General features: G+C 53.9%; 1 protein-coding gene across 1 annotated transcript; it reads left to right on the plus strand.

Annotated features, from left to right (window-relative positions):
- Positions 1-655: 655 nt before the first annotated feature.
- VSX2 (visual system homeobox 2) lies at positions 656-18700 on the plus strand. Its single transcript, XM_072963975.1, has 5 exons — positions 656-1066; positions 2352-2436; positions 6321-6444; positions 16891-17071; positions 17888-18700. The coding sequence occupies exons 1-5, from the start codon at positions 697-699 to the stop codon at positions 18211-18213; spliced, it is 1086 nt and encodes a 361-aa protein (XP_072820076.1). The 5' UTR covers positions 656-696; the 3' UTR covers positions 18214-18700.
- The last annotated feature ends 4446 nt before the right edge of the window (positions 18701-23146 follow it).

The raw sequence follows: 23146 nt of genomic DNA on the forward strand, positions 1-23146 counted from the left end.
TTGAGTAGCTCTTCTGAACTAGGCATAGTATCCTGTGCTGGGGAAACAAGCCTTGAGCTCCCCAACCCCCCACATCTCCCTCTTCAAACCCTGGCCCCTTCTTTCTCCCCATTGCCACCACACACCCTGGCCAGTGCGCTTGCGCCCTCCCTTGTTCTGCCTCTTACACAGGGTCCCATATTGGGCTTCTTTGACCCTGCCAAACCTGTATAGGAGTTAAGGGAGGGAGGGAGCAGGATGCCCAGTTTCTAGCACCTGCCTTCAGCCAATCTTCTACCCAACCCCACCCCGGGGACAGTCCCAGCCAGCTCTGTCCTGAACCCCTGGCCACACAGCCTCCTGGAACAGCCTTGAACCTGGTTGTCTCATCTCAGCCTCTGGGGTCCCGGCCCAGGGGCATCCTGCAGACCCCACCCAATGCCCGGGCCCCCAGCGCCCTGACCCCTCAGTGCTGCCTGAGGCGGGAGCTGCCAGCTTTTTGGAATTCCTAATCGCTCCTGGCCCCGGTGATTGGCTGCTCAGCTCTGACCCCACTTGGGCTGCCGCATGGTTGGATAAAAGGGGAATCTCCTTGGGGCTCCAGAGCATTACACACCGGAGGGGCACCTGGGACCAACTTCGGGAAGCGGGGAGCCCGCGGGGGGGCGGGGGGGAGCAAAAGACCTGCGGCCTCAGCCCCTCCAAAGAGACGAAGAGATGACGGGGAAAGCAGGGGAAGCGCTGAGCAAGCCCAAAGCCGAGACAGTGGCCAAGAACACCTCGGGGGGAACCCCGGCCAGGTGCACCGGGTTTGGCATCCAGGAGATCCTGGGCTTGAACAAGGAGCCCCCCAGCTCCCACCCGCGGGCTGCCCTCGACGGCCTGGCCCCCGGGCACTTGCTGGCTGCGCGCTCAGTGCTCAGCCCCGCAGGAGTGGGCGGCATGGGGCTGCTGGGGCCCGGGGGGCTCCCCGGCTTCTACGCACAGCCCACCTTCCTGGAAGTGCTATCCGACCCGCAGAGCGTCCACTTGCAGCCGCTGGGCAGAGCATCGGGGCCGCTGGACACCAGCCAGACGGCCAGCTCGGGTAGGTGAGGGCGAGGCTGCGTGGCTGCCTGACAGGGGTAACAGCCTGGAACCCAATGTCGTCGGCTCTCGCTTGCACCGCAAGGCCTCCTCTGGGTGCAAAAGTTCGTGTCAGGCCGAGGGGTCACAGCCCGGGCCTGGGGCCGGCGTGTCCGGGGTGGGGGCCTGGAGGATGCTCCAGGCGCCGGCCGGGTTTTAATGCCCGTGTTTGCGGTAGCCGAGCTGTTCTCCCGTTCCCGAGTCGGGCCCGGCTCTGCCGCGGCACGGGGTTGGGGCCCCACTGGGAACTGGGCTTAGGATGTCGGAGCCCGGGGTCAGGGGTTCCCCCTACGCTTTTCCACTGCGGCCCCGGCCTCTCGGAGGACCCGCGCTCCTGGAACTCGATTCTGTTCCGGGCATTGGCGCCCCAGGAAGAGAGTGCCAGCTTCGGGCCCCAGCCCGGGTGTCCAAAGTTGGCTTTTCCTTCCTCCTTTTCTCCCTTCCGAACCCCCCGTATTGGTCGGCTGGGTTTTATTTTTACCCCACGAATTTAGACAACCCAGCCACCGCCGCGGCCCAAGCGGTCGGAATCCGAGATCCCACCTAAGCACCACATCTCGGATATCCGCTCATCGCGGGCTCGGGACCCCGGGATGACCCAGCCGCGCCCTCCCCGGGCGCTTTTCCGGCGGTGTGTCTCCGCCCGCTCGGCCTTCTAGCACTGGTTCTTTCTCGGCGATTCCTCCGATTTTTCGTTATCGTTTTATTTGTTTATTTTTATTTGGAGGGACAACGAAAGTCGCGCTTCGCAGTCTCTCCAGACCCGAGCGGGGGCGCATGGTGCGGGCACTGAAAAGGGGGCTGTGCGCGGGAGCCCCCGGCCCTAATCGGAGTCCAGCTCCCCTGGCCCCGGCTCCGCTCCTGGGGGCCACCTTCTGGGCCCTCGGCGCCGGAGCTGCAAGCGCAGGGCAGGGCGCCGAGTCCAGAGCACCGCCGGGGGCCCCTGCGACCGGCGGAGGCTGTCTCGCTCCCCTGCAGTCCCTGCCCCAGGGATGTCGGGGCCTTTGCATCTCCTACAACGAAATCTGTTCACAATCCCCGGATTCCGGCGCCGGCGTGGGTAGAAATAGCCGGGGCTTAGGGATGGGGTCGACCTAGCGGAGGGCTTCCCGGGGAGACAGAGCAGGCCCGGTTGCTTCCGGAGGCCGCCGGGGGTGGGGCCCTTGCGGGCTCCGGGAGCCTGGCGCGCCGGTGTACTGCCGAGCGCGCCCCCCATTCTGCCGCATGTGCCTCTGCCTGCTTTTCAGATTCTGAAGATGTTTCCTCCAGCGACCGAAAAATGTCCAAATCGGCTTTAAACCAGACCAAGAAACGGAAGAAGCGGCGACACAGGTAAGGCCCCTGCAGTGCTTTCCGTCTCCTTCCTGTTCACCCATCCCTTGCCGTCCTCTGTTCGGGGGTCGGGCCACTTGGACCTAATTTCACCGACTCCAGATCTGATATCCGCGGCTATGTCAGGACAGGGAGACCAAGCGTTGTCTGGGGACACCCGCCTGGGGCCCTGGCGTCTGGCGGGGCCGGGTGAGGATCATGAGCGGCCGCCGGGGAAGCGGCACCATTTGAGGCTTTTTCCTGCTTCTTCGGGAAAAAGGAAAAGGCCCCAACTAGGGCTAAACCCGAGACATAGAGGGGCTGGCGGCCTCCAGATGCGATCCCTGCATCTGCACCGAGAGCCATGCACACCCTGCGGCGGTCAGGTCGGCTCTCTCCAGCCCGAGCCTGTTCCTCCGCCCTCTGCCCCCGGCCCATTCCTCTGCCGCGGTTCCTGGCAGCGTCGCCGACCCTCTATATCTTTTTGCTCCCACCGTTAGCAAAATTTCGAGAATAATATCTGCATTAATGGAAATTATTCTTTTGGCTTCTGCTCTTTTGTGATCTGTAAGCCTCAGTTTCCTGGTCTGTAAAATGGGAAAGGAGGAGTGTGTGGACTGGATGACCCCACCAGCCCTAGCTGTGGGATGCATTGCGATATAGACTGAAGACAGGTCTTTTTGTTTGTGGGATCTTTTTGTTTGTTTGTTTGTTTTCCCTTTAAGTGTCTTTAAGTAGACATTACTTGCACAAAGTTAAAAATTCAATAGGTGCCAAGAGGTATATCCTGAAAAGTAATTCCCCTCCTCCAAACTTGCATTCTCCTCCGAAGCCGCATCACTGTTACCAATTCCTTGAGTAAATTTATGAGGAGGTTTTCAGGAAATAAAGGAGTGAGAACCAAAAATCAACCCGACTTTCTACCAGTGCTGCTTGTAGGCACTCTCCCTGCGCTCACCCTCGGTCTGTTTCCCCAAATCTCTCTCTCTGCCCGAGTATAGGTGGGGCGCCCGAAGCGCCCGGCTGGCTCTCTGGACATTTCTCCCTGGGGTGCTCTCCGGCCCCCCTGCCCCACTTCATCCGCTTCTCAATTTGTTCTCAGCCTCTTCGCACCCTTGTCTCTGGGTTGCTTTGCTGTGTATCTCTCATCCCCAACCCCCGAAAACTACACTAGTGACCCCCACGTTTTAAAACCACCCTTCCTGACCTCTCAGTCCCCATCAGGTTCGAGCTTGAGTGAGGGTGAACTTTGATTTGGTTTCTCGGTGACCTTCGCTTGTTCCCTAAAGGCAACTGTTTGTTTTGTTTTATTTTAAATGGAAATGTTGTTTTTAGTCCTGATCCTGGGTCGTTTTTTACATTCATCCCTCCAACAAATATTCATTAAAACACCTTTTGCTGGTCCCAGAGAGGGGGTAATCCTGTCAGCCTCTGGGGCAGGGACAGGGACTGGGAGGGCAGATCAGAGTCCCACTGACCGGCTTCTGTGCTTCTGCCTGAATTAGGGTAGGGGAGGGATTCCCATATCAAGGAGAGCCCTGGACAAAGCACCCCCAGGAACACTGTGTTTCTGCATCGGGGCATCTCCTTGTGCGGCACTGGGAGCTGGCTGACCCACAGCCCAAAGGCCATGCTTAAGATCCCTGATCCTCTATCCTCACCCAATGCCTTCTCCACCGGGGCAACTGTGCTTTTGAGGGTTCCCCGGGAGACAGAACGACAACTAGCCACCTGCCCTCAGTTCCTGGTTATTTCTGGTGCATGAAGGGAACAGATAATTGGAGAGAGGAGAATGGCTGATGCAGTTTTTAGTTAGTTAAAACAACAACAACAACAACAAAAAGTGGTTTTCTGAGCTTCTCTCATTTGAGGATTTCAGGTAAAAGACCCTGGAATCTGGTGATGCGAGATGAGCATCTCTTTATCTCCCAGAAAGCTACCAGGTACTTAGCCTTAGCTGGGGTTGGAGAGGAGAGTGGGGATGGAGCTGCAGCCTTTGGAGTCCCTTGGGTTTTGCTCTTCTCTACCTGGAAAGCTCAGCTTCGGTAGACAAGATACGATGGGACTATGAAGGGCTGGGGTTCTGTGTAGAGCCCGGAGCCAGAGCTGGGTTTGGGTCACATTTTGGAGGCGCAGTGTGGCTCCCTGGAGAGCACGTCAGCAGAAACACTTGCATTAGCTCTGAGGTGGGAATGAGGGGAAATGTGGGGGATTTGAAGTACTGTTCCATTTCTTTCTTTCTTTCTTTTTTGTCTTGTTTTGTTTTTCAAATGAGAGCTCTCCCAAGCAGAGGCTGGCACTTGAAATGTCCTGAGTGACCTGCCATCATCTCTCCTCTTTGCCTCTGGACACACCACAATAGCCGTGTGCCTCAGTTTTCCTAGTTTCGAAAAAGACTTGCATGTTTTGATTGTTTATATTGACTGTCTGTTCAGGGGCCCTTCAGTAAGTGGCAGGAAAGAAATAGAAAGCAGCAGATCTTCAAAATTTGAGAGAATTAACTCTGTATTTGTAAGCATTCCGTTGGGGGAGAACAGGAGAAACGATCTAGAATTAAACCAGTCATTTTCGATAAAAAGCAGAATCTTTCCTCCCCACACACCCCCTACATCATCCTCCAAGATGTTAAAGCCGATGCCGGCACAGAGAGGGTATGGTTCTTACACCTGTACTTTTCCCTTGTGTGGGGTGAGGACGGGGCCGGAGAGTAGTGAGGGATCCCAACCCCAGGCTGGTCCCAGGGTTCAAATCCCAGCAGCTCAAGCAAGGAATGTACCATTTTACAAGTTGAGTTTGTGAGGTCTGGACTCTATTGTTCCCCAGTTTGTTGATAAGGGTGCAGGACCACAGTCACCTAGAACTTAGTGAAATTCAGGTCTGAAAAGAGAATTTATATCTGTAAGTGGGAATGTAGTGTGTTTATTCAAGAAAAGGGGACTATGAACCTCCTAATATTGGAGGCGAAAAATGTCACGTATTGGACCAGCATATCCATTTGCTAGGGTGAGAGGATGTAGCCTTTCCTGGATCCTTAAAGCAGTTTATGACTCAAAATAGGTCAATGTGAACTGCTCTGTGGAGGGTGGGGAGCTGTGTAGGGAGGCTCTCTCAGGGTGACCTGAATGGCGCCCCCCTGAATGGGGCTCCTGCTGGGTGAGTGGCTGAGCCTGGGTGTGGGATGCTGAGGAGATAGCCCTTGCCTTCTGAGTGCAGGAAGGGACAGAGCACCCCTTCCCCCTCTCCCCGCCCCCAAGACTCTGAGGGCAGCTCTAAGGAGCCAGTAGGTCTGGGCAGGTGAGGGCGGGGCACTGGGGTGGGTTGAGGGGGTGGGAGAGTCTATCCATTCCATCCACAGTAGGAACCGTGGGGTTGCTGCTGCATTGACCTTCTGGTGAATCTTTGAACTTTGAGTACAATTTTAAAGATCAGCTCTACTGTCTGCGAGAGGAGCCGGGGATGCCAGTCCCAGTGGGGCTGAGTGGTGAACCCTTCACTCTGTGCCTGGGAGGAGAAAGACAGGCTTTCTGCAGTTCCCTGAAGTTTCTGTCTTAACACCCTTTCCCCCAGAGAAGCACTTCCAGGAAGATTCCCAGTATGAAGTGTCACCGAGGGCTGAAATAAGACCCTCAGCCACCAGGAGGGTAGTGTGGGTCCTCAGACTTCAATGAAGAAGAGTCCAGAGGGTTAAACTGTGTGTGTGTGTGTGTGTGTGTGTGTGTGTGTGTGTGTGTATGTGTATGTGTTATGTGTGTGTACGAGAGATAGAGAGAGAGGTTGCCTCAGTTTGTGCTGGCCCAGCCTGGGTTTGGGGTCTGTCCAGCAGCTGTAGTGGGGGCTGTCCTACCCTCTGGGACAGGCTTCTTTCCATTTTCAGGCTCTTGACTGTCTGGTTTTGCTTCCCTCAGGACAATCTTTACGTCCTACCAGCTAGAGGAGCTGGAGAAGGCGTTCAACGAGGCCCACTACCCAGACGTCTATGCCCGGGAGATGCTGGCCATGAAAACGGAGCTGCCCGAAGACAGGATACAGGTAACAGCCTTGAGTCCCTCCCTCCCACACTATCCTCACTCCTGGGGACATTGACTACCCCAGGCTCCCCAGTGCCCGTCTCCCACCCCGCTGCTATGCCCGTGCACTTGCCTGTGGTCACGTCCTCATGAAGAACAGCTCATTGATGCACACAGGTATTTGCTGAATACCTACATGTGAGGTGGGCACTGCTGGGGGACAGGAGATTTAGTAGATGTGGCCTGGCCTGCTGCTGTAGACTGTAGGCTTCCTGACAAGTGTATTAGACAGATCATGAGGGCGCCTGTGGTGGGAGAAGGAGTTCTGAGCAGGGTCTCTGTTGCGGCAGGTGTCTCCCAGGTAGTAAATGTCTGCTTGAAAGCCTGAGGTGGCCCCAGGCATCGCTGAGTTCCTGGGGATGGGGGAAAGTGGCTTCCAGCCCTGACCCCGGACTGTTTCCCTTCCCTCCACTCCCCACCCCAGGAGGAAGAGGGTGCCCCTCCCTTCCTACCTACTCTCCACCGCTTTCATTCAGCTGAGGCTCCTTCCTTCTCACAGCCAAATAGCAGGCCCTGCCCAGAGCTTCTGCTCCTTGATGTCTCCCAAGTCTGGCCCAGGAGGTGCTCATGAGCTCCTCTCCCTCACTGGGGAGTTCCGTGGTATAACCAGTCCTACCCTGGACTGGGCTGTCCTTCCTCAGCTAGGCGAGGCACAGGGTCTCCTTTTGGCAGTGGCAGGATCCTTCCAAGTCCAGGGCACCCCTAGCTGGGCAGGAGTGGGCTGCTGAATCATTTCTCCGGGAAAAGATGAAGTCTGATGATTTTCCAAATAAAGCCTCCATGAGAAGGATGCAGTGATGGTGTGCAGGAAAGTTTCCAGAAGATTTGGGGTTGCCTTAGCGGGATCAAGATCTTGAATCAAAGCTGCTCCTATCTGGACACCTGAGGGATCCAGGGCAGTTGACTACTCACGCTGGGAAAGGGGAGGGAAGGTCCCATCTTCCCAAAACCCCTTCTGCTCCGAATCTCCTCCTCCTCTGTGTCGCCAGGTGTGATGTGTGTTGAGGGGTAGGGGGCAGGCCCAGAGAAGGAACCAAATAAGGTGTGTGGGTTCTTTGTGCTCTCTCACTGGAGAACCAGAGAATGGAAAATGAGGCATGAGCTGCTCTTCCAGAAGAGCCTTCCTCGCCCCTGGAAGTCTATTGGGAATTTCAGCCAATGGCTTTAGACAGTGACACTAACAATAAGCTCAATTATTCATAAGCAGATTATCTGTTTGGTGCATTATCCATGGTGGCCTGGATCCATCACCCCCACCCAACTGGGTTCCAGTGGGGAAAGGCTGGGTGTTTCTCAGTCGCGCGCGTGTGTGTGTGTGTGTGTGTGTGTGTTTATGCCAAGGCCCAATCCAGTTGCTGCGTGATGGTAACCCCTGCCTGGCCTTCATCAGCACAGAGTTGGCCATTACAAACAGCTGGGGCGGGGGAGGCTGAAAGATTTCCCCTCTTGGTCGGCCCTACATTTACACTATTGACCAGTAGGAGGAAACAGCTTGTCTCTTGCAATGAGTTGTCCTAAAATCTGTTTGGCTGTTGTGGTGGCGGCAGTGGTGGTGGACGAGAGTGTCTGAAGGATTTGGGGAAGGCTCGACCTTGGCTGTAACTGCATTGCTACAGATGTCTGGCTGGCAGACTCTAGGCTTTTAAAAATCATCTGCAGAATGTCTCCAGGGTGGTGTCTGAAGCCAGCAGAACCAGCACGGAGGAGCCAAGTGTATGGAATAGTTGATTGTCCTGGGACTGGGAAGACTGGCTGTGGAAATTGTGGCTATGGGAGAACCAGGGCAAGAATCTCTCCACTCTTAGAGCAACACATACTTCTTTGACTAAATGTTGCCCCCAAAAGGTGTTTGTGAGTTGTCAGAAAGCCCTGCACCCAAATGTTTTACTGAGTGGCCTGGGAAAGGTTTTAACATTTTATAACGACAGTCACAGCCATAACCCATAGAGCAGTTCCCACGTGCCAGGTGTTCGAAATACAGAATGTGTCCGGGAGAGGCAGGGATGCGCAGTGGTTAGGGACACCGCCTCCAGAGCCAGACTCATCCTGGCTTCACCAGTTACCAGCTTAGTGGCAGTGGACAAGTTATGGCCCCAGCCCGAGCCTCCGATTGCTTGTCTGTGAAACGGGGATGAACGTGGCAGCTGCAGATGCGATGAGCTGTATGTATAGAGTGTTCCAAGCAAGGTCTGCCCTGCTCAGGGCTCACTCACTCGGTTTCAGCTCTGACCTCATTAAATCCTGGTGATGACCAGTGGGGTAGAGACCACTAACCTCCTTTTATAACTGAGGAAACAGAGGCACAGCAACTTGCCTGAGGCCACGCAGCTAGTACATGGAGGACACAGGGACCCACCTAAGGTCTCTTTAGGCTGCACTAAAGCCCACATGTTTACCACCTGCCTCTTGGGTTTGAAGCCTTTGCTTTGACTCAAAGCTAGGGGAACAGAGATGATTTGAGGTTGAATGGGAGGACTGTATCAAATCATCTTTATAAAAATAACCAATATTTTGAGTACCAGGTACTGTCCTAAAAAAACCCAAACCTCACTCATAAAACACTTATTTTTTGAGTGGGCAAATCATGTGCAGGAATTCAAAAGAGTGAAACACAAGTCTCCCTCCCCACTACCCATCAGCAGCCCCTCCAGGGGTAACCAGTTTCCTTTGGTTCTTCCTGGAGATAGTTTATGTATATCCTATTCCCAGAGACTCCGCAGAGCACTCAGTGAGCTAGGTACTATTACTATGCCCATTTCACAGAAGGGAAACCTAAGGCCCAGAGACCAGCATTCGGACCTGAGTCCCTTTAGACCCCAGAGCACTTGCTTCACGACACTGCCACCCTTCTTCCTCCTTTCTTCTCAGCATGTCGATTTAGGCGGGACCAGTCATCTAAGATGGAAAACTACTGCTCCAGAGCTGGCCTTCCCCCCTCCCCCAGCTTTCAGGGAGAGACCTTTGCATGTGTGTTGGGGGTGAGGGTGGGGGGAAGGGGGTAGTTACTGAAGGCTCCAGATCTGGAGTTAGACATTCTCAAGTGGAAAGGAAAGGTTACTGGACTGGACATCAGGAACCTGGACCTTAGTTCTGGTTCTGACACCCACCAGGCACAGCAGAGGCCAAGTCACTTCCCATCTCAGCTTCCTCATCTGCAAAAGGAAGACTTAGGGATCCCTCCCAGAGAGCGGCCTCTCCAGGACCACCTCTCACGAGACCCCTGGGCTGCCACTGGTGAAATGAAGGAGCAGGACAGCCCCAGGTGACACCTGGGACACACACTTTTACTGGGCCAACCCGAGTAAGGCCCTGGATGTGTCTGAGACCTACTGTCTAATGTCTAGTGAGAACCTGGTGTGGATGTGAAAAATCAGACACACCTATTCTCATCTTTGATTCACTGCCAGTGAGCCAAGATTACTCATTTGTGAATAATCATAAAAATTCTCCAAAATAATTTAATTAAAGTATTGTTATTATTGGCATTATTACTACATAGCTTTGTCCCAGATGTTAGGGGCTTTCCACGCCTTTTTCATTACACCCTCACAATAACGAGATAAATTGGATAATATTCTTATCCCCCTTTTCTGGATGACGAGACTGAGGGGCTGAGAGGTGAAGTAAGTGGTGAACTAGGATTCAAACCCAGTACTCAACTACTGCCTCAGGAGAGCAGCTGAGGGAAACAGGGGCACCCACCTAGGGAAGGTGGAATAATGCAAAAGGCGGTGATGAGGGGTCAGCTTCCTCAGCAGTGACTGGTTTCCTCTGCCTTTGTGCTCTAAGGGCAAGCACTTCCTCACTCTGCATCTCTCTGGGTTGGGGTGAAGGGATACGGGACAAGAAGAGATTTCCAGTCTCCATATCAGACTCAGACACGAAGTCCTTTTTGTGTCTCCAAGAAATGCTGGGATATGGCATTCTGGAAGCCCCCACCAGATGTCAGCCCTGGGGAAGAGGAAATGGCGTTCCAGACGGACTATTTCCTCTGTGGGGTCATTCATTCCCAGAGATGTAAGATAAGGGTATATATATGTATTCACTTATGTGTTTACTATATTTTTTTTGACAAAAGTTGTACTTATAATGTAGGCATTTGCCTATGTTAGAGAGATGGAAATGCCAAGTGAGCAGAACTTTCTCACCTCTACTCTTGGCAGCTTGGTGTGTTTGGAAGGATGAGGCTTGGATTCTCTGACTAGCGCTGTTAGTCTGCCTCTTTTAAAGTGGTCCCCGCCCAAGGGTAGGGAATGAAGTTTCGGGGATTATATTCCAGAATTTAGGAGATAGCTGCCTAGATGGGAAAGAGTTGCAGTGTGTCTCAGCCCTGGACGTTTATTAGAATCACAGAGCAGCTGTTTAAAATACCCATGCCAGCCTCCCACACCCAGCAGTGCTGGTTTCATTGGTTTGATGTGGAGTCTTGACACCTGTATGTTTTTAAAGCTTTCCAGGTGACTGTGTGCAGCCAATGTAAAAATGCTGGGTTGGAGGCTCAGGAAAGGAGTTTCTGTTTTTTAAGAGGGTCAATATGAGTAGAAGAAAGTGGAGTATTAGGTGGCAGGGTGGGATGAGAAACGAGATGGCCTGTTGGGATTGCAGGGAAGGATGCTGCCTGGTGCCACCAGGAAACGTGGGCAGAGCTGCCCCCTAGTGGACATTGGCAGCTGCAGCAAGGCCAGGCTTCTCAGAGCCTGAAGCTGGGGCTGGAAAGGATGTGCTGAAATGTGTTGTCAGAAGTGCTGAGTGGATGTGGAGTGTGAAGTCGTTAAATCACTCCAGCAATGAGCCCAAATTAATCAGCTTCCAGTCAGAGGAGAGGAGAGAAGCAGGGTGAATGTGACGGAAACTGCCTCGTGGCCGGATAAAGCCAGGCCTGGTGACCTGGGGCAAGATTGGAGGGCAGGGCCTGGGGTAGCCAAGGGGCAAGAATGTTCAGAACATCTCCTGTAAGATGTCGCCTTTGATGTGGAGCAGGGGCGATCCTGGAGGGACCGCAGAGTGTCTCCTGGGAGACCTTTTTGAGGGGAGGAGCCCGAGCATGGAGTCCTGTGTGAATATGGGGATGGGAGCTTGTGAGGACAAGAGAAGCCCTGGGCATGGCCACAGCAGCTCATGCTGGTTGCCCACAGAGTGAGAGAAAGAGCTCTTAGAGTTGCCTGGTCTGCTCGATGGGTGCCCTATAGCAGAAGAGCACCCATTTGGAAAGAAGCCCTTTCCTGGGTCCAGTCCACCCTTGGAAGCACGAGCCCTTGGGACTCTGTCCTTCAGGTGTGGAGGCACCTGCCAGGCCAGCTGTCAACAGTCAGAGGCATCCCACCTGGGCCCTCTGAGCGCTGCTGGGGCACCACCTGTGAGGGGAAGTGCATCAGGAAACCCATGACTTTCCTGAGCTAGAAGATCTTCTCCACTCTCCTTTGCCTGGGACTCCCAAGCTGGTGACCCTTGCTATCACTTGTGGGTCCATTCTCAGGCACTGAGAGGCCTGAAATGGATGGCAGGGTTCTCGTCCTTCCTGGGGCCTGGACGCAGGCTCTCCTGAAGAGTACCAGACCCGAATTCCTTGTGAGTGGAGCAGGGTCTTCTAGGGGTAGGCAGTCAGGAAAGTGAGAGAGGGATTGAAGGAATATTGTGGGCTTGCCAGAACCAAGAGTTCAAACAGGTAAAGGGACCTAAATGCTGGGAAGGGATCTCAAAGGTGGGAAATGGGAGGACCCGGCTTTAGATACAAAGTGTCACTGAGCATTTGCTGGAAAGCAAATCCTCGTCTCTTTGCACACTTGTCCACAGAATTCATCCAGCATCAGGCCAATGTGTTTTAGTTCTTGCCACATGCCAGGCATTTCTCATGCACTATTTTATTTAATTTTTATAACAAACCTGCAAGGAAGTGGTATCACAGCACAGAGGAAGAATCAGAAGTTCAGGAAGGTTAAGAAATGCACCCAAGGTCACAGAGGCAGGTGGAGGCAGAGCAAGGATCTCCAGCCCAGGTCTTCTAGTTCCAGATCATAGCCAACTGCATGGGTGTTCCCTTGCATTTGGGCCTCAAGGGTCTGGAATACATTAGAAATGCAAGGAGTTACAGTAGCACCTGTTTGGCCCCTTGGATGCCTAGAGGGGTACTGGAGGTTGATTGTATTAAAATCTTACAGCCTGAAGGTTAGTTCTGTCCCCCTCATCCCACTTCTTGGAGTTGTTACTGCTATTGTTAGTAGTACTTGTCAGTCCAGCCTTGCTAAAGGGCGTGCAGAGGAAGCCAGAGGGCCAAGTAATACTAACCGATTAACCTGCCCCCTGGGCAGACTCCCACTCTTTCTGTGCCTCCATGGAAACAATAAGTAGTAGTTATTGAGCACCTTCTGTGTGATAAACATTGATTTTAGGCACTTTTGCTTATTTCATTGATCCACAAAACAACCCGAAAAGTAGGTTTTCTTATTTTATGTTGGAAGAGACTGAGACTGAGAGAGGGCAAGTAACTTGCCCAAGATCACACAGCAGTTTTTGTCACAGCTGGGAATTCCAGTTCAGGACTGGCTGATTTCCTGATTGCAATGCTTCTTGCAAATGTTTAAGTTCTGCATGTATGCTGGTTGCTTCCAGGAATGTTTAGGAGAAAGGTAAATACAAAGAGTGGTCAGGGTTAATTCTAATTCCTTATCCACTTCCCTCCAAGGCACCATTGCCACAGGTTCCCTGCCAACTGTCCTAAAAAGAAATCGTTTTGGCTGTCCAGGTTTCCTCCGTAAATTGGAGCAGCATCTGGTCTTCAAAGAGAGCCAGGCATTCCAGGAGCCCATAACTGAGGGTCTGGATGACTCCTGGTTTAAGCGACCAGCTGGCACCAGGTCCTCTGGGAGTGTCTGTGGGCAAAGTCTGATCTGCAGACCAGTTATTCATTTGTCCAAATTAGGAAGCCGAGGAAAATGGTTCTGTTTACAGACTCCAGAGATGATCTGAATCCCAAGTCTGCACCTCCTCCTTTAGTGTTCCAGTCAAAATGCTGCTTCCATCTGAGAGCGCTGCCCCCCATCTCAAGTGCATGGAATCCTGGGGAAGCCAGGGCTATGTACCTTTCCAGGCATCCACACTGGGGTGTGGGTGGGGGGTCTATGTATCTCTGCCTTTGTTTAATCCACAATCCCTTCTCCAGAATATCTAAATCTAAACCGTGCTCTAAACAGACACATCTTTTATCTGTTTGCCATCAAAACTCATTCTTGGCAAAGCCAGATCTGACCTTATGCTCTTTATTTGTCCCTTATGAGTATGTGTACATTTTGTTGGCGAAATCAGAACTGATGGGTTTGACTATGGGGTGCTGCTGCTGCAGGATGTTACATAACGTGTAACATGCATCACATATTTTCCCCCAAATCCAAAACATTCTGGAGTCTAGCCCCAACGTGTTCCAGTTAAGGGCTCTGTTGTTTTATAACTCACTGCATTCAAGCAGGAAGGTCATCTGCCTAAGAAGCAGGTGGCTTACTTAGATTCATAAAGAGAGCCTTCCCCACACTCTGTGGTCAGACTTGGAATTCCACCTTGGAATTCATCGCCAGGGGTTCATTCTTTGCTGTCTTCTCTGTGAAACCAGAAGTCACACCTTTATGTGGGTTAGTCCTTTTAGATTTTTCCTCTGTGGGAGAAGGCAGAGAGTAAGTGGGTACTTGCAGAGGGCGACAAAGTGCTAATGGGACAGCGGTCTCAGATAAACCGTAGGCTCTGGTTAGGGCAGAGGGTCTGCAGGACAGGCAGTGGCCGCTGGGGAGGGCTTTAAACAGCGCAGCAGAGCCAGGCCAGGCAGGTGGCCGAGTTAACCCGAACTCGCATTGCGCACGGCTTTCTAGTGCACGGAGTGGAGCCATCCTGCAGCCTTCAAATTACATAAACTCTTTCCTTGACCAGTACCACTCAGCGTGGTCTGGGTCCACACTAGGGGAAGGCCTTGCACCTTGGCTCCGCAGCTCTCAGGAGGGCCGAGCAGGGACAGGCAGGTGACAAACCCTGCGGTGGCAAAGGCGCGGCTCTCCGAAAGCGGGACAAGAGATCGTTTTTCCCAACGGCCGCGGGCCGGTATGGGGATGGAGAGGCCCTGGGCGACTGAGGCTGCATCTCTATTTTTAGAGGTTCCTGGTTATTTAGAAATGAAGAAAGGCCAAAGCAGGGTTGCACACATTTGGGTCAACTTAACTGCGTGCGTGGACCTTGCAGTCTTTCCGCAGCCCCGCACGACGCGTGTGTGACCGCGGGGCTCTTTGGGAGCGGTGAGGGTGCGAGGAGGGGCGGCGCGGGCGCCCCCTGCTGGGTGTGGCCCGCCGCACTCCGCTGCAGACACTAGGCTGCCGCGGGCGGCCGGGGAGTTCACTCCGCCATCTGGCGGCAGCGGCGGGAACCGCGGGGGCGCGCGAACTCCGAGCCCCTGCATGGGCCCCCCCCCACCCCGGCTGCCGAGGCAGCAAAGGGTTAAGCTGTCAGCAGCGCGATGTTAAACAGGTGTCAAAGGCCCCCCATATATCTGCAGATTGAAATCAAATTCTTTGCCGTATAAAAAGATAAATTACCCAGGCGCTGCCGCGCGTCCCACTCATCACGCCAGCGCCAGACGGCAAGCAATTTTTTTTTTTAATGTGCTAACGACCTAATCAAGCAATCAAGTCGGAGAAGATTGCAGAGTGACCGGGGCAGCCATCTGCCGGCGAGCCCCGCATTCATTTCCCGCGCCCCCGCGTGGGGCGGTGGCCGGGGAGGGAGCTGCCGGGGGGAAGAGGGGAAAAAATCCTAAACAAATTAACACCCAATTTTCCCCGTCTAATTAGTTAAATGAGAAGTGTTTGGGGTCCCCCGGGGAGGGGGAGCAGCTCGCCGCGCGGTTCGCGCTGCCTCCCCAGCATTAATTAGTGCGGGTCAATGCCGCGGCTCCCGAGAGAGCAGCCGTTTTAATTTCCCGTGATATTTCAGTGCCTGAGGCCCATCGATTCAAACAGAAATTAACTTATTTTTCAATCAGCCCAGGGCTGCCCCTGGGGGTGACTCTTCTTTTGCCGCCTCTTGAATAGAGCTGGAGCAATTTTTCATCAAAAGCTGAAACCTCTGCTGACGCCCGGGGCGGGGGAGGGAGCTCAGAGGGAAAGGGCGGGGACTTGGCCGGGGCGACGGAATGGAAATCCGCCGAGGAAACTAATAGATTTCTCTCCCCGACCAACCCCCTCATCCCCCCCCGACTATCCGGAGCTCTTGGGCGTCTCGCCGCCCGCGGGGGTCAGAGCGTAGAGAGGCTGTACGGGGACAACAGGAGGCCGGCGGGCCTGGGGTCCTGCCAGCGCCCACCAGTCTCCCGCTGGCCTCTCATCTGCTTGGAGGACAGTGCAGCTGCCCCTGGCTCTGACTCCTGTCAGCTGCTGAAAGTCCAAGGAAAGCTGCTTGGCGGGGACCAAGAAATTCCCCCTCCTTCAAGCATGGCAGAGACCCTGGGATTGCCTCCAAAAACCCAGCTGGAGTGCTGCAGATACGCCCAGGGCACCCCATACTCATTCAGACCCAGCACTGGTGAGCTTTGGGGCATCCTCTAGAGTGTCCCCCACACCACTCTCCTAGGTCCCCACCTCCACCTGCTCCTCACACCAGGAGAATTTCTCTTCCCTCCCTCACTGAGGGATGGCTGCCCAGCTACCCCAAATATCATTCAGAGTCAGGTGCAAAAATTGTGATGTGCAGGTGAATGGAGGGCACTGTGGCCTGGCCTGGCTTAGCCAAGACAGAGCAGAGAAGAAGGCTGACTCAGGCCTCCTGGGAGGGTCCCCTGCTTGCTTTCGGGTAGTTTCCAGGCTCCCTGATATCTGGATGAAATTCTATTTGCTGCCTGAGTCCACACTCACTGCTCCTACTTGGCACTGCTCTGGCCTCTGGTGTTCTGGTGGAGAGGGAACCCTGAACCAAAGGCACTGCTAGTCCAGTGGAGAGGACTTTGTCCTTCTGCAAGTCAGAAAATGCATTCTGTTCATATGCTGAAGGTGTACATATGAACACTACAAAGGTCAGAATTCTCAGCTGCAAACTGAGGACTACATGGGAACTACCCACCTGCAAGACCTTGTCGAAGAGGAGTCCCTATCCCATCACCCTAAACTGCTTTGATCCAAAAAAAACCCCATTTTGCCCATTGTATTCTCAGGACTTGTGTCTCATTCTGGACACCCTGAGCCTGGAGGAACCCAAGGGCAACCACAGGGTGGGTAAGCTTAAATAAGGACGCCCTGCTGGAGAAAATGAAAGTCACAAGGGAATGAGGCTGTTGGCCATCAAAGGTGTGGGGACCTTAACTCCAGGAAGACATGGGGGTAAGGGCCTGGCCTCGGTGCCTCCTAGAGCATGCCCCTGACCTGTTCGCCTACACTTGTAGGTCTGGTTCCAGAACCGCAGAGCCAAGTGGAGGAAGCGGGAGAAGTGCTGGGGCCGGAGCAGCGTGATGGCGGAGTACGGGCTCTACGGGGCCATGGTGCGCCACTCCATCCCCCTGCCAGAGTCCATCCTCAAGTCTGCCAAGGATGGCATCATGGACTCCTGTGCCCCGTGGCTGCTGGGTAAGAGCCCGCACCCTCCCTGGGGCCCTGCCCCTGTGGTGAGGGGCGCGGGCTCCCTGGAGGAGGGGACAGCCCTGGAGCAGGAACATCTGGCCACAACAGCGTGGCAGGAGAGAAGCTCTCCAAAGCAGGCCTCCCAGTCTCCTCTGGGGGGTTTGAAGGCAGGCTACACCCAGGGTTGGATGTCTGTCCCTCACACTCACCTACTGGGTGCCTGGACTTTTGCCCCTGTCTTTGGGTTCTTTTATCCTGTGGGAAGGGTGTGGCTCTTGCCCCAGGGTCTGTATCCTCTTCCCTTGGCTGGAGCTCAGGTTGTGGTAAACGAAACAGCCCCCCCTTGGGGGCTGAGGAGACCGCTAGGTCCCTTTGGTCACAATTCTGGCTTTGCCCAAAGGACTTCTTCCCCCTAAATCTCTCCACCTGCCATCCTCCCTCACCTGCCATCTGGACCTGTGTTTGACAGCAGTACCAACTCGTGTTGGGGTTCTAAGATCTGGAATCCCAGGAGGGAGGGATAGGCGACCAAGTGCTGTGCTTGGGAAGGCATAGACAGGGTACCCGGGGGCTAGGCGCACAGGGACTTGGCTTGGAGAAGCCCTCTGCCAGCCTGGTGCCCCCCTTGCTGGTCTGCAGCCTCATCCCCCGGCCACCTTTCCACTGCCCCGGCCCCAGCCCTGGGACTCGCGTGACTGCGGTGTATGCAGTAAGGCTCTCTGCTCGTCCTTAATTCTGGCCTCTCTCTATCTTTGCCGTTTTCAGTTCAAGATGGCTTTCCCAGGCGCTTTTCTAAACCCGAATACCAACAATTCTTTTTAGGGATGCACAAAAAGTCGCTGGAGGCGGCAGCTGAGTCGGGGAGGAAGCCCGAGGCGGAGCGCCAGGCCCTGCCCAAGCTCGACAAGATGGAGCAGGAGGAGCGGGGCCCCGACCTCCCGGCCGCCATGTCCCAGGAGGAACTGAGGGAGAACAGCATCGCAGCGCTCCGAGCCAGAGCGCAGGAGCACAGCACCAAAGTGCTGGGGACTGTGTCCGGGCCCGACAGCCTGGCCCGGAACGCCGAGGAGCCGGAGGAGGAGGAGGCCACAGATGAGGACAGGCCAGCGGAGAAGCTGAGTCCACCGCAGCTCGAGGACATGGCTTAGGTCAAGGGTTCGCAGACACCGGAACCCCAGGACTCTGCTCTCCTTGAGGCCTGTGGTGTTGGGAGGTGTCCTCTGAGGCAGGGCCCAGGCCTGGCCTCTGCCACCCTCCCCTGGCTCCACAGGCTCTCCATGACCCTGGGTGACTTCAGGCACAACTCAGTTCTGGCCAAGGCACTGGGCCATGCTGAGACATCCCTGCCTAGTCTTAACCTGTCCAGCATCCTCCTCCTCATTCTAACGGCCCTGCCTCAGAAGCCTTCTTGCTGCCCCAAACCACCCCCTCAAGTTGCTTTCACTCAATCCCTTGGCAATCCTCACTATCCAAAGCCACCGCTCACTCTCGGTTCTCCTGCTCAAAAAGCCCTTCTCCCCAGCTCAGCACCCCTGTGGATTTTGCTCTGTCCAGACCCAAACCCGCTGCCACAAACACACTGCCTGCCACAGTGGTGACAGGGATGGAGGACCTGCACTCCAGCACCAGTGTCCTGTGCGCCCCGGCCCTCAGCAAAACTCTCCTCCCCTGCCTGTGCCTGCTACTGTGTGGATGTACTGTCCTGCGGGCCCAGGCACAGCCTCTGCATTTCTGGGGCCCAGATTCCAGATTCAATTTGGAGAACCCCAGCCTGGGCCTCTGGGCCACCCTCCATGTCATGCCCTCCATGGTCAGCCTCAGGAACCTGCCCTCTCCATACCCAGCCTGTCCCACTCCTCCCAGCACAGGTGCCAGCACCACAGGTGGGGTGTACAATACCTGGGGCGAGTCCAGGGCCTGTGCCCGGCAGCCAGGGGGCACCTCACAGGTGCTGCGGCTCATTGCACTGTCGGGCCTGGGTTCTGAAGCATCCTGAGCTCCGATACGCTGCCTGTGACCCTGACTTGCTGTGCAAGGCATCCTTTCCCTAGAGCTTCTCACAAATTACTGATTTGCACATGCCCTGCCTCGGAGCAACCCAGTCCAGCTGTAAAATGAACACGCAGGAAATCACTGATCTTGACTCAGCTGATCCAGGCCATTCCCAGGAGGCAAAGACCCGTGTGGGCCTGGGGCTATAAACAGGCAACAAGGGTTGGTCATAAGAAGGGTATAAGAAAAGGCCTGAAGGAGAGCAAGGGAGGAGCCGGTGTTAAGACCCAAACTAGGCTGCAGGCACACATACCTTCATGCCAGGTATATGCCCTGGTGCATGTCCACCAGCGTAAGACAGCAATCATTTTGGAAAAGGGGGTAGGGGCTTCTTCCTGTCTGCTGATGGGAGGATCTGTTGTACCAATGGCCTCTGCTGCTGCCCCTTCCGCCCCCAGGCCAGGCACATGTCCCCCTCACCCTCCCCAAGGCATTTTCCTCTACCTTCCCACACACCTTTGCAGGGCGTCCCTTGCAAGAGAAAGGCCCGAGGGACAGCAAGTTGGGGTTTTAATTCCATATCAGAAGTTGATTTCTTCTTCAGTCCATTCATGGACCATCCCCCATTCTTGTCTTTGTCTCCCATTGGTTTGAAGTATTAGACTGTAGCCCCTGGTGTGTAAATAATGTACATAGAGTGAGAAGAAAGAGACTTGATATTGAGGTGTTTGAAATATGGAAACTGTTTAACTTCTAGGTATTTGAAACCTGTGATTTCTGTGCCATTTTCTGTAAAGATACAAGTAAGAATAAAGTTGATGTAAAAACAGCAGGGGAGGGATCCAGGGGTCCTCTTAGGGTGAGCATGGTGTGTATTTGTGTGTTTGGGTAGCATAAAAAGTAAACCCCTGAATTCATTTTTAGGTCAAAATCACTAGATTCCTCTTTTACAATTACTCCAACTATACAAGCACAGCGGCCTGCCATTTTCCACTGAGCTGACATCACCTTTCAATGACTTACGTCACCGTCACATGGGACCCTTCATTGCAGGCACAACTGAAATATTCCAGCCATTGAACCACTAAGTTATTACCTCTGACTCCCTCCTGCACCCTACACAGCAGATTGCATTCACCTTTCCCTCTGGTCCTTGTTTATAAACAACCCAGTTACTTCACATCTCAAGTAAAGCCCACGGCCCACCTTGGCCCCCAAGAATACTGACTCCCTTTTGTGTACACATGTACACTCGAATCTCACCTACAACTCAAACACAACAGCAAATGGAAAAGGCAGAGGCATTTAGAACTGAGTCGGAGAAACCTGTGCTAAGTTCCTGGGGCAGAGAAGGAGACAGCACGAGGGACACGGCCTGAGATTGCTTACAGACAGCTGTATGCCACCGCCACCGACTTGATGTGATGGATGGAATCATAAGATTAGAGAGTGGAGGGAGCAACTAGATAGGTTAGAGTTGAGCTTTTGGTTCAAGAAATCTCATAAGATCCTTTCATATTGGCTCAGATGTGGAGCCTGTCATCAAATGAGAATGACAAGATCGGCAATCCCTGCATCCTGGACTGGGCCCAGGAGCAATCTTCCCGGGCCTGGAGCCTGGGGGGACACACGTGGGAGATCTCTGAATTCCATGTGGTGAAGGGAAAGACCCAAGAGCCTGGCTTCGAGTTCTGCCCACCCAGGGCTCCCCACTAGGCCTCCCCCGAGCATGTCAGGTCCCTGCAGGATTCACTGTCACCTCTTGGTCAAGGAGTGCCCTGCCCTTACCCTGCCACCCCCCTCCCCCAGCAAATGCACTGCCTCTCATTGTTCACACCGCCTCCTCCCTGAAGCCTCCTGCCCCTGCAGGCAGATTCTATCACCTTTATTCTCGCACAGCACTTGGGACATCCTCCATTATGGCATTTTATGCATTGTGTTGTAATATTTTATTTGCAAATGTAGCTTCCCCAGGAGAATGATTTCTTCAAGGATTGCGGTCATATCTTTATTTATCCCCAGGACTCATCAAGTAAGAGTTACTCCACTCATTGAATGAATGTTCTTTCGCTAAGTCATCCATTTATTTAATAATTTAAAAACATTATTGAGCATCTACTGTGTACCAGGTAGTGGGGCACAGCACTGGGATATAGTGGTGGGCACAGCAGTGCCATTTGGAGGGAAAGACAGAATTCAAGTAAGATAACACTGCAAATGTCCTAAAGCCTCAGGGCCTGGAGATGAGGGACCATGACAGCATATCCCTGAGACTTGGGTCAAGGTGTTTAACCTCTGAGCCTCTCCTGTGTTCTAAGTCAGAATAATGACATTCCCTCCTCCAGGCTCATCCTGTTCAAGGAAGAAGTAAGGACAATGGCAAAGGTGTCACAGGAACATGAGGAAAGGGTGGCCACACTATGAGCTGAGGGTGGTGGGGGCGGTGTCCTTGGCAGCTGCCCCACCCTGTGTTAGATCTTGGGGACAAGAAGGACACTCAGAGCTGCCAGAAATCCTCCTGGACACCACCCAGGGAACACAGCACTGGGGATACAGGCCCAGTGGGAGAGGCCCACAGCTCTGCAGAGGGACACACAAATGGGCCTGTGGGTAGTCAATGAGGGGAGAGGCTGTGACACCACAAAGCGAAGAAATTGGACAGGAGAGGAAGGGCCTGAGCAGCCAGGGCCCGAAGGCTTAGGACTGAGAGAAAAGCTGCTGGGTGCTGACTGCACTGCAGGAGGGCCTTCTGCCAGAGGATACTGGAGCGCCTGGGAGGGAGATTTTATTCCAGGCTCTGCAGGCCCAACAGGCTGCCGATAGATGGCTGCATGTACCAAGGAGAGCCAGAGAGTGATCAAAGGGCAGGAGGGGCTGATTTATGAGGGCTGCCTCGAGCTGAGCTGCGGAGCAGGCCTGGCAGGGACAGGAGAGGAGGCTGGCTCAGGCCGGAGAGTGGCAAGTAGCGGATGGGAGCTTCTGAGGCTCAGCCCTTCATCCTACAAGAAAGGGGCCATGATCTGAGGGCTTTCTGGGACCTGGTCCATCCAGCCTCCTGCACCCCCAGCTCACTGAGGGCCTTAGAGCCTTCCCCCTGCCCCCACCAGAGCTGCAATGCCTTCTCCCCTCAGATCCCCTCAGGGTGTGGCACCCTGCTTCATCTGTTGTAGCAAAGGTACCATCCTAACACAGGAGCTCATCCTAGGGGAAACTGGGTGAGGGGGTTACAAGAACTCTCTGTGATATCTATCGTTGAGATTGGAGGGGAGGCAGAGGGCAGGGTACAACCACTGAAGGAGTGGCACAGCAACTGAGGACAGGACAAACTGGTTAAAATCAAGATGGGAGAAGCTTTGACTTCCAGTAGACCTTGAGCCTCTTGGCACACCCACAGGCACCATGACGGTTCCTAGGCTGACCATAAAAGGTAAAAAAAGTGGGTGGGGCCCAATTCCTGGAAATCCCTGCCCCTTCCCTATCACAGTTGGAATAATCCTCCTACTTGTTAGCATAGGAAATAACCAAGCTCATAAAACCTAACAACTCCCCATCTCACGGTGGCTCTCTTGCTTTCTGAGAGGGCCTGAGCTCTATCTATGGAGCGTGTACCTACTTTTGCTTTAAACTAAACACCTCCACGTCTCTTGCTCTCTCCCTCTCGCCTCTGGGCCTGCCTTCTGCCCATGGAATGTGTATCTCCTAAGCCGCTATCCCTTCTACAGTGAGATGACCCCATTCTGGCTGTGGAGTGTGTATCTCTCAGAATAAACTTGCTTTCACTTTACTATGCCTTGCTCGTGAATTCTTTCCTGCACAAGGCAAGAACCTATTCTCTGGCAACATCCTCATTGTTTTTCTGTAAATCTAAAATTGTTGTAAAAATCATTTATTTAAAAAAAAATTACTAGTTTGTTTTCTAGAGGGAAAGCAACAGATGGTTCCTTTGGGTCAGAGCAAGCCTGGGAGCCCCAACGGGCTGCTCCTCTTCTTGACTTTAACCCAGGGCTCTGCTTATTGAGTGTCACAGTTCAAGGCTCCCCAGGATCACCCAGGCACCCAAGACTCACCCTCTGGGGAGCTAAGACTGGG

Source organism: Vicugna pacos, chromosome 6, assembly GCF_048564905.1.
Source record: "Vicugna pacos chromosome 6, VicPac4, whole genome shotgun sequence".
Classification (NCBI taxonomy): domain Eukaryota; kingdom Metazoa; phylum Chordata; class Mammalia; order Artiodactyla; family Camelidae; genus Vicugna; species Vicugna pacos.

Coding starts and splice junctions, on each gene's coding strand:
- VSX2 (XM_072963975.1), top strand. CDS start 697: ATGACGGGGAAAGCAGGGGAAGCGCTGAGCAAGCCCAAAGCCGAGACA. Junction 1,067..2,351: donor CAGCCAGACGGCCAGCTCGG/GTAGGTGAGGGC, acceptor CCTGCTTTTCAG/ATTCTGAAGATGTTTCCTCC. Junction 2,437..6,320: donor CGGAAGAAGCGGCGACACAG/GTAAGGCCCCTG, acceptor TGCTTCCCTCAG/GACAATCTTTACGTCCTACC.